This window comes from Eulemur rufifrons, chromosome 7 (genome assembly GCF_041146395.1).
Source record: "Eulemur rufifrons isolate Redbay chromosome 7, OSU_ERuf_1, whole genome shotgun sequence".
NCBI lineage: Eukaryota > Metazoa > Chordata > Mammalia > Primates > Lemuridae > Eulemur > Eulemur rufifrons.
Genome location: NC_090989.1, coordinates 140332645 through 140343269, shown reverse-complemented (window position 1 = coordinate 140343269; position 10625 = coordinate 140332645). Strand labels below are relative to the sequence as shown.

Below are 10625 nucleotides of genomic sequence, written 5' to 3'. Positions count from 1 at the left end.
AGCTCCTTTAATTTAGTTCCATGATGTTTTCTAGCTTTCAATGTACAAATTTTGTACTTCATTGGTTAAATTTATTCCTAAGTACTTTATTTTTTTATATTATTTTAAACAGAATTATTTTCTTAATTTCATTTTTGGATTACTTATTGCTAGTGTATAGAGATGCAATTGATTTTTGTATGTTAATCTTGTATCCTACAACCTGCTGAACTCATTTATTAGCTCTAATAGTTTTTTGGTGGATTCCTTAGAATTTTCTACATACAAGATCATGTCATCCACAAAAAGATATAGTTTTACTTTTTTCTTTCCAACCTGGATGCCTTTTCTTTTTCTTGCCCATTTTCCTGGCAAGAACTTCCAGTACAGTATACATAGAAATGAAAGAGCAGACATCCTAGTCTTGTCCCCGATCTTAGGGGAAAAGTATTCCATCTTTCACCATTATGTCTGATATTACCAACATTCTTGAACAGGTCATTTTGTGGACCGAAGTTTTCATTTCTCTTAGGTCAATAACTAGGTGCAGAATTCTTGGGTCGTAGAGTAAGTATACGTTTAATTTTACAAAGAATTGTCCAACGGTTTTCCAAAGTGGTTTTTTTCATCCAGCCATCTTTCAGACTTCCCTTACTATATATTATCTTATATTTCAACATGTTTTTGAAAATGGAAGACCCTCTAACTGTACCTTAATTGGAAGTCTTCTTAGTGGTAGACTCAACAGTTCTGCAACCCTCAAGAAGTTCTTAAGGACTCAGATTAGGGACCATTCTTATATTTACAACTCAGAGCCATTCCCTCATAAACTCACCCTTTGTCCACTCCACAAACTCTCTCAAACTTCTCCTCAGCCATTCCCCCAAGGGGAGCCCAGCTAGGCCACACAATGCTCCATCCGAACCATTGTTCACTTTTTTTGCGTGTGATGTTTTCATTGTGACGTCAATAAAATTAGGACGAACCCCTCTCACCAAGGCAACCACAGAGAGGTGGCTGTACAGTCTAGTCTTGGTGAAGATCTTTTTCCTGCCTGCTGGCCTCCGGTGATGGTCTCGGTTTACCTCACGTGTGATCAAAAGAGTGCAAACATTCTGCAGGCTCTAATGTGTTATCTTGCACCCATCTCAAACGTAAACTCTGCTACCCTTCAGGACTGACGTCAGCGTCTTCTTCAAAGTATTGCACATCTCTGAAGGCAGGTGTCATGTCAGGATGACATCCACATGCTCAACTCACCTGGGAGCCCTGTATTCTAGAATATCTCTGTGTGGCTCTCCATCATCACAAAGTTCTCCCTCTTTTGTTTTTTTCCTAAAATGGAAATATCTCTATTGCTTTGGCAGATCATGAAAGTGAGGAATGTTTGTTTAAAGAAATAAAGAAGCCTAGAAAGTATAAAGTATAATTCTTCCCTCTATAAAACTAAGAGTTTGGGGTTTATCCTCCCATGTTTTTTAAATGTATTTAATATGTCATGGACATTTGTGCATGGTAGTAAGTATATAGCTGAAACTTATTCTTTTTAATGGCATCATATTCTTTAGTATAGCTATACACCAACTTATTTATTAGGCATTTCAACCATATAGAAAAGTATCAAGAATAACATAGCAAGCATCCATGTGCCACTTAGCAGTTAGGAAAAAGTTCAATTGCATATAATTATTTCCCCCTGTTTGTCATTTGTCTTTTCATTTTTCCTTTGATGATGTTTCTGTTGTGCTTATTTTTATATTCACATAAAGTTATTAATCTTTTCCTTTATGGCTTCTGAATTTTGAGTTATTTTTACAAAGGCCTTGCCCCATGCCAAAATTATGAAGAAATTATCCTGTTTTCTTTTAGAACTTTTATTGTTCCAGTTTTCACATTTAAATATTTTTGTGTGTTTGGAATTTAACCTTGTGCAGTGTGACATAGGAATCAAGCTTAGTTTTTTCCCCCAGATGACAATCCACTTGGCCCTCGTCTGAATAAATTGTTCATTGTCTCCCCTCTTTGATGTAAGATGCCATCTTTAATATGTGCTGAATTTCCATGTGTATTTTGATCTAATACTAAATTTTCCATTCTGTTCCACTCGAATTTCTGCATGATTACCATATATTTTAATTAGTTAGTTAATTTGACATACACATTAATTTATAATATGTATGTCCTCATTGCTCTTTTTTTCAGAATGGTCCTGGCTATTCTTTTTTTGTTGTTCATTTTTACATGAACTTTTATTTATTTATTATTTATTTATTTATTTTGAGACAGAGTCTCACTCTGTTGCCCAGGCTAGAGTGAGTGCCGTGGCGTCAGCCTAGCTCACAGCAACCTCAAACTCCTGGGCTCAAGCAATCCTCCTCCCTCAGCCTCCCGAGTAGCTGGGACTACAGGTGCACACCACCACACCCAGCTAATTTTTCTATTTTTAGTAGAGACGGGGTCTCACTCTTGCTCAGGCTGGTCTTGAACTCCTGAGCTCAAGCTATCCTCCTGCCTTGGCCTCCCAGAGTGCTAGGCTTACAGGTGTGAGCCACTGCGCCCGGCCACTAATGTCCATTCTTTATTCAAATTTCCTTAGTTTCTAGCTTATGTCCTTTTTTTGTATTAGAACTAATCACGTTTAGTTGTCCTGTCTCCTTAGGCTCTTCTTGGCTGTGACACTTCTCAGCCTTTCCTTTTTTGATGACTTCACAGTTTTGGAGGGTACTGGCCAGGTGTTTTGTAGGATGTTCTTCTGTTCCGATTTCTATACCTCTACTTTATTCCCCTAATAGCACAGAGTGAGTAACTCTAGTGCGATGTCACATAGAAGTGGTGATAACAGTCTATGGCCGTGCCACCCTGAACGCGCCTGATCTCATCTGGTCTCAGAAACAAAGCAGGGTTGGGCCTGGTTAGTATTTGGATGGGAGAAGCAGTGACAGCAAGCGTTCTTCTCTCCTGTTTTTAGCTAGAATGTCTATGGAGTGCCCCATTAAGCATTTTGAGCAGAGATAGATATATTTTGTCATATCATATTTCTATAGTATTTCTATCTTGATTACAGTCAATCATGTTATTTTTCTTAGTGTTTGTCTTTGAATTGTTTAATATGGGTATGTCTGGGGGAGGCGGTGCTGGTAGTTTTCCAGGCCGGCTGTTTTCACAGCCCAGTGGCCCTCTTCTCCTGCCCCAGAGACAGACTGCTTCTGCAAATTGGAAATTTGGCAAACCTGCCTCCTCTACTTCTCTGACTCCAGCTGGAGCTGGGAGGACTTCTGACCCCAGTCCTGATCATCTCTGTCACACACCACTCTGTGCGCCTTCCCCTCGGGAAATGTCTTTGGCGCTTCTCATGTCTGTCCTGCCAAGCCTCTCCCTGCCTTCTTGTCACCTCTCCCCCATAGTTTCCGCCTGATCTCAGCGGCTCTGGGCAGACCTTACATATATTTCAGAGTGTGAAAAGTATCTCTCTCTCCAAATTTAATTAAAATGGAGTTTGTGGTGTTTTTAATTCATTCTTCTTGCTGTTGTTTTCCAATTTCCCGGAGAAGGTGAAAATACAAATTTGCAGTTGTGTTCAAACTAAAAGTCTTAATGAAGTAATTTTTGACCCAAAGCCCACCACTGTTTCTGGAACAATTTGATCTTTGGACTCAGTGACAAAAAGTTTTATTAGAAATACAGTGGGGATTTTAGAGATAGAACCAGTGAACTTTGCATAGTTAAATAGAAACTTGAATGGCCAGTGTATAGTACTTGATTAAGAGATAGGGAAATTTACTCATTCAGTAAAAAAATAATTGAGCAACTGCTTTGTGCTAGGCATTTTAGTAGGCAATTAGGTAGTGGATATTTTTGGTGAAGTTAATCTAATTCATGATTAGAATATTGTTTCCCCTGAACCTCAATTTCTTGGAGTAATATAATCAACCTTAATTACTTTAAGAAGAGGCTGAAATGAGTTTCAATATATATAGAGGCACTTGGTGGATTTTTTTTTTTTGAGACAGAGTATCACTCTGTTGCCCTGGGTAGATTGCTGTGGGGTCAATCTAGCTCACAGCAACCCCAAACTCCTGGGCTCAAGCAATCCTCCTGCCTCCACTTGCCGAGTAGCTGGGACGACAGGTGTGCACCATCACACCTGGCTAATTTTTTCTCTTTTTATTAGAGATGGGGTCTTACTCTTGCTCAGGCTGGTCTCAAACTCCTGAGCTCAAGCCATCTTCCCTCCTTGGCCTCTCAGAGTGCTAGGATTACAGGTATGAGCCACCGCACCTGGCCAACTTGGTGGCTTTCTGATTCTCTGAAAGGGGAATTTGGAGCCATTGTAAGCTTTTAAGGAATAAAGTATTATGACCACAAACATAGCCTATAATCCCAGGTACACCAGAGGACCACTTCAGCCCAGCAGTTCAAGGCTACAGTGAGCTATGATCGTGCCACCACACTCCAGCCAGAGCTGGGAACAGAGCGAGGGACCCTGTCTCAAAAAAAAAAGGTGGGGGGTAGAGCTTTTGTCTGGTTCATTTGAGCAGAGAAAGGCTGGAGACAGAGTGGACAGTCAACTGACCAGTACAGGATCTAGGATGTCAGGTGGTTGTGGCACAACCAAGGGTACAGCGGGGCTATGACAATAACAGCAATAAAGTGGTGTAAGGGAAGATGCCTCAGGGCCTGAGGCAGGTAAATTATGGGGGCCAAAGAGAGACCAACTAAAGGAGGGGGTGGGAGCCAAGAGTTGGGTGGGGCTGATGGTCAGAGCGCAGTGAATAAAGGACATCCCTGATGTGAAGACTGTGCCTCATTTTCCCACACCTGGGTCGGTTTCCATTTATATTAGGTGCTCACTTGTGTCCAGTGTGACCAGAAAGCCCCTGTTATTTTAGATTGGGATTCCTGGAAACAAGACTGTGAGACTCTGAGATTAGCATGCAAGAGATTTAAATAGGGACACCTGTAAGGGCTTGAAGGCAGCAGGATTGGGCAGTAGGAAAAGGTGAACTGCAATGCAGTTGCAACAGAGGCCTCAGCTAACCTTCCAGGAGCTCTGGAGCAGCAATGGCCCTTCAGAGTGGTCCCAAATCTCAGCAAGGGGGCAAGTGCTTGGATCCCTCATTATCCAGTCACTGACTATGAGCTGCCCCCAGGGAGGACGATTCCTGAAGGGAGGTCAGCTGAGAGCCGTCAGCTGCCAACACCTGGGATAACTGCAGCTGGTAGAGGGGATGCTTCAGCCCTGAGCAGGCAGGTGTGTGGACAGCGCCCCACAGCACCCCCATAGTCTCCTGAAGCCCAGTGGAGGCTGGCAGCCGACCCTTCGTAATTTTTCTTTGGTCTCATCTTTCCCTACTTCGCTGCACGCCCCTACTCCCAGGGATTCCCTGGAACTACCAAAAACCCTACTCCCTGCTCCCTGAACATACAGTGCTCTCTTGACACCACCTCGCCTTTTCATACGCTTCTTCTTCAGCCTAGAAAGTCCTTCTTCCCTTCCTTCCATCAAAATCATGCTTCTCCCACAAGGTCTCCTTTGAAAGCTAATCGTATTACGGAAATTTGAAATTGAATCAATTTCTTTTTCCTCTGGAGTCCCAAATAATCTCTTTTGTGACTCTATTATCATATTTGTCTTGCTTCATTGTTAATCTTGGTTTGTGTTTTCCCTTATCAGATTGTAAATTCCACCAGTGCAGAACTTACTACTTTATCCTTTTACCCTCTCCATAACCTAGCACTCTGCTTGGTACAAAATAGGCACTCAACACATAGGAATTGATTGCATCAAATAGTGCCAAATTGTTATGAGAGTTTCTTGCAAAAAATCTTCCTGAAGGTCTGAAGAGCCTTTGGCTTCACCCTGTATTGCTCCTGCTCACGGGAGGCAGATGAAATTAATTTATTTATTCCATAGAATTTGAGTGCCTACTGAGGGACATCTAGATATTGGCTGGGCTAGTTCCAATTACTCTTTTCATTGTAGTGGTGGTAAAATTCACATAATATAAATTTAACCATTTTTAAATGTGCAATTCAGTGGAATTTAGTACATTTCACAATGTTGTGCAGCCACCACCTCTATCTAGTTCCAAAACATTGACATCACCCCAAAAGCAAACCCATTTCTATTGTTCTTAAGCAAATTACACTGAGTCTGTGTTCCCCGGAAGCCAAGCGTGTTGCAACAAGGAAAGGATGAGTCTAATGTCTGAAAATGTACAGCTAAACCCACCTGTGTGTGGAACTCATGCTGGCTTGCTTTCTATAGTTCCGTCACAGAATGGGAAGAAACTTTGTTTTCCAAACTTATTTGTTTTCCGCATTCTGAGAGGGTTATGTTTGGAGGTCAGCAGAGGTTCTAAATGCTTGTCCTAAGGGAATACCCGCCCCAACTTTGGAACAAGGGGAGCTCTGAGCAACTCGAGGCCACGAAAGGCCCTGTCCTCAGGCAGAAAGATGGAAGCCGTATGCACCGCACCTCCTCACTGCTTAGTAGAATGTGATGGGAGATGAGAGGACACTAAAACCCCTTCGGCCAGCCTTTGTCTTTTTGGTGCCCTAAGGTTTCTGTCTCACTGTGATTAAATGAATAAAATCATAAGCTCGACCAGGAAAAGGGAGGCAGTGCCTGATTGGGCAGATCCAAAACCGGCCCTTTATCCCCGACCTAGGAACACAGGTGCTTTGCATTTATCGTTTTTTTTTTTTTTTTAAGCACTCTGAAGTATATTCCGGTTTACAGATGAGGAAACTGAGGCTAAGAGAGCAAAGTAATGTGCTCAGGCTCACAAAGGAATGCAGAGCTAGGATTTGGCAGATCCTAGCACACCTCGCAGAGGTTTTCTAGGGAAACACTGCCTAGGAACTTGGCCCACGCCTAACGTCTTACCCACTCTCGTCCCCAAGTGCATTATTACAGACGGCAACTCCTTTCCCCACCCCGAGTGGAGATCTCAACATCTGCAACACGTGACGGAGCCACGGCACACCGGCAGCTCTGAGTCTCACCCACGTCAGAACAAACACAAACGTGATCAGGAAAAAAGGCTTTGTGGGGCTATATACAAGTTTATTTTGTTTTCTATAAAGGCAACATCAACTTTCCCTTTCAAAACTGCTTTTCTAAAAGTAAATTTTCTGGAAATGCATTCTTTATAAACGTAGAGCATGCAACAACGTGTAAACATAACAGAAGCATTTGAAACTGGTTAACTCAGTGAATAGCTTGCAAGATAGGTTTTTGTTTGGGGAGGGATTAGAGGTCTCCCAGATTTTGTTGGAGTCTTTGCTTAATTCTAATTACAGCTGTAAGGATAGCAATTTACCTTAATGGTATAAAATGATTTATTAAATGCTTAAAATAACTTGTAAGAAATGACTGACCAAGATTATGAGTCACCCAAAAGTTAAAAACCAGGGCCGATGTTTTAAAAGAGAGATGATACTTTTCAGAATTTCATAATTGTTTAACAGCTATTTTTTATGCTACATCAGCAATAACTTTTAGTTGATTAGTCTTACCTCAATTGATGGCATGCACTTCAAAATGATTAAGAAGGAAATGTCATACTTTATTAATCCTCCTTATTTTTTATATTGAAGGCACTGTTTATAAACAAGCAAAATATTCCAAATAAATGTATTCTTGGCCTATGTATTATTTTTTAAAGTTGAATATTCATCTGTTATAATTTAAAAAAAAATAGGACTGGGCACAGTAGCTCATGCCTGTAATCCTAGCACCCTGGGAGGCTGAGGTGGGAGGATTTCTTGAGTCCAGGAGATCGAGATCAGCCTGAGTGAGACACCGTCTCTACAAAAAATAGAAAAATTAGCCATGTGTGGTGGTGCACACCTGTAGTCCCAGCTACTTGGGAGGCTGAGGCAGGAGGATCACTTGTGCCTCAGAGTTTAAGGTTTGCTATGCTCAGCCCCTGCACTCTAGCCTGGGTGACAGAGACCCTGTCTCAAAACAAAAAAGTCCACAAACAAATAAAACTGTGCTTGAATTTCCACAAGTATGTTTTCATTTTGAATGCCTTGTATTTCATGTTTGGAAATCAGATCATGCTAATGCCTTCATATCCTTACCCTTGTAATCAGCACAAAAACAACTGGCTTCAATTAACAAATAAACCTTTACAGGCCGGGCGCAGTGGATCACGCCTGTAATCCTAGCACTCTGGGAGGCTGAGGAGGGAGGATCGCTTGAGCTCAGGAGTTTGAGACCAACCTGAGCAAGAATGAGACCTTGTCTCTACTAAAAAGAAAAAGAAATTAGCCAGACAACTAAAAATAGAAAAAATTAGCCGGGCGTGGTGGCGCACACCTATATAGTCCCAGCTACTCAGGAGGCTGAGGAAGGAAGATCGCTTGAGCCCAGGAGTTTGAGGTTGCTGTGAGCTAGGCTGACACCACAGCACTCTAGCCTGGGCAACAGAGCAAGACTCTGTTTCAAAAAAAACAAAATTGAAATAAACAAATAAACCTTTACAATAAAAGAATCAAGATCTAGACTCATGATTTGACTGATTGTTTCTGCATATGTCTGACTCCATGGAATAGAACATGCCCCAGATATATTAGAAAAACACTAGAACAGCACATAAAAATTTTCTATGTTGTTCTACAAAAGCTAGAAATTAATTACAGGGACCATGTTTCACAGCAGAAGGTAGCGATTTTCTCTGTCAGTCAATGCTCTGCGATTCCCTCTGGAGAAGCCCATCAGTTCAGGTTAGAAGGGAATGGTCTTTCTCTTGCAATATTATCTACATACTCATTGAGACACCGCTCAGAATTCTCCTCTGGTTGACTTATCCCTGCAGGCAAGCCTGTGCAAGCAAGGACGCCTCGGTCCAGATGACCCTCGCCAGGCTGAACTTGTCCACTGGGAGAGGAAAAGCTGACTGCAGGGTGAGTACGCCTTCCTCCCGACACTGGCTCGGGAATCTCTTACTAAAACACAATTTTAAGTAAGCTCTGCATGTGGGAAGCTCATTGACTCTGCGCTTTGCATTTTCCTTTTTTACAGAGCATCGTGATCGTGATCCACAGTGGACTGCGTGTAAGATGAGCTGGGGGTGTCGGCAGGGTAAATTTGGAGGAGCCCACAGTACTGGCAGAGCACAAAAGGGCCCCTGCAGGTTTTGAAGAGCTGTACGATGTACTTGCGAAATTTCTCCCCAAGAAAGAAGTAGATGACTGGATTAAGGCAGCAGTGGACAAAAGCCAGGGTTTCTGTGGCCTGGATGGCATAGTCCAGGTATCTTTCAAAGGTGCAGTCCTGAAGGACTTCCAGCTCCACCAGGGTCTCCAGGAAGAGCACTATGTTGTAAGGCGTCCAGAACCCGAGGAAGAGAACCACCACGGCAAAGATCATCTTCACCGCCCGGTTCTTCTTCTCGTTCTTACAGTGCTGCAAGGTCCTGATGATTGTGGAGTAGCAAAACAGCATGACCCCCAAGGGGATCGCCAGTCCCAGAATGTTGATCTCCAGGGAGCTTAGAACCTTCCACGTCGTGGAGTTGACAGAGTACTTGGTTTTGCAGTAGGTGTGGTTGCGCTCCGTATAACAAGTGCTGAACAGAAGGCCAGGAAGGGAGGCAAACACAGCCACTGACCACGTAGCCACGCTGGTAATGACCCCATAAGTCAAGGTCCTCGCTCTCAGGGAAAACACCGCATGCACAATTGCCAGGTACCTGTCGATGCTCATGAGCATGATGAAGAATATGCCACTGTAAAAGCCCACCAAGTACATCCAGGAAATAATCTTGCACAGACCTAGTCCAAAAACCCATTGGTCTGCAGCATAGTAGCCCCAGAAAGGGAGGGAAAACACGAAGAGCAGATCCGAGATGGCAAGGTTGAGCAGGTACACGTCGGTCATGGACTTGAGCCGCTTGTATTTGAGCAGGACCAGAACCACCACGGAGTTTCCAAGCAGACCAAACAGAAAGACCAAGGAGTACAGGGGAGGCAGGAAGAGCTCCCCAAATGCCTTGATGCCTTCTTTGGTGCAAGGCTTGGGGATACTTTCATAGAGGTAGTAATTGCTGTATATACTTTCATCCAGCGTGGTGTCGGCTACATGCGTGGGGTCCATTTTTTAACCCTGCAGCCTCTTCAAGGCAGGTCTGGGCCCAATCAGAAGAGCAGGGGGAGAGCAGACAAGATTTCTGTAAGAACAAAAATAAATCATAACAGTGCTATGCTGCATACTGTCTTGCCTCGGATTATTATACACCCTTAGCAAGACAAAGGGCTCGATTCCTCACGGGGCCCTTGCTCTTTGGGCCCCAAATGAAATAATCCTGGCCTATGGAGTCAGACAGATTTGTTTCAAATTCCAGCCCTGCCACTTGATAATTTTCTTACCCCTCTGCTGGGAGCTTCAGTTCTCTCGTTTGTAAAGTGAGGACAGTAAAACCTCCTTTTCAAGGATGTTTCTAAAAGACATTTTGTCATTTGGGCTTACTGAAATCACTTTCAGGGATGACAAAATCAGTTGATATTCCCAACAGTACTGCACCCAGGGCCTTTCTGACATTAAAAAAAGAGAGAGATTAAAAATCTACACATTTTCCCTTCAGATTATAACTCCAAAAATTCAATAACTGCTTAGGTAATCTCATTCAGTTAGA

The 10625-nt window shown here is 42.8% G+C and overlaps 1 protein-coding gene across 1 annotated transcript; it reads right to left on the bottom strand.

Annotated features, from left to right (window-relative positions):
* Window positions 1-8452: 8452 nt before the first annotated feature.
* CCR4 (C-C motif chemokine receptor 4) lies at window positions 8453-10140 on the bottom strand. Its single transcript, XM_069473370.1, has one exon. It carries the CDS (start codon window positions 10085-10087, stop codon window positions 9008-9010), a length of 1080 nt encoding a protein of 359 aa, XP_069329471.1. The 5' UTR covers window positions 10088-10140; the 3' UTR covers window positions 8453-9007.
* Window positions 10141-10625: the final 485 nt, after the last annotated feature.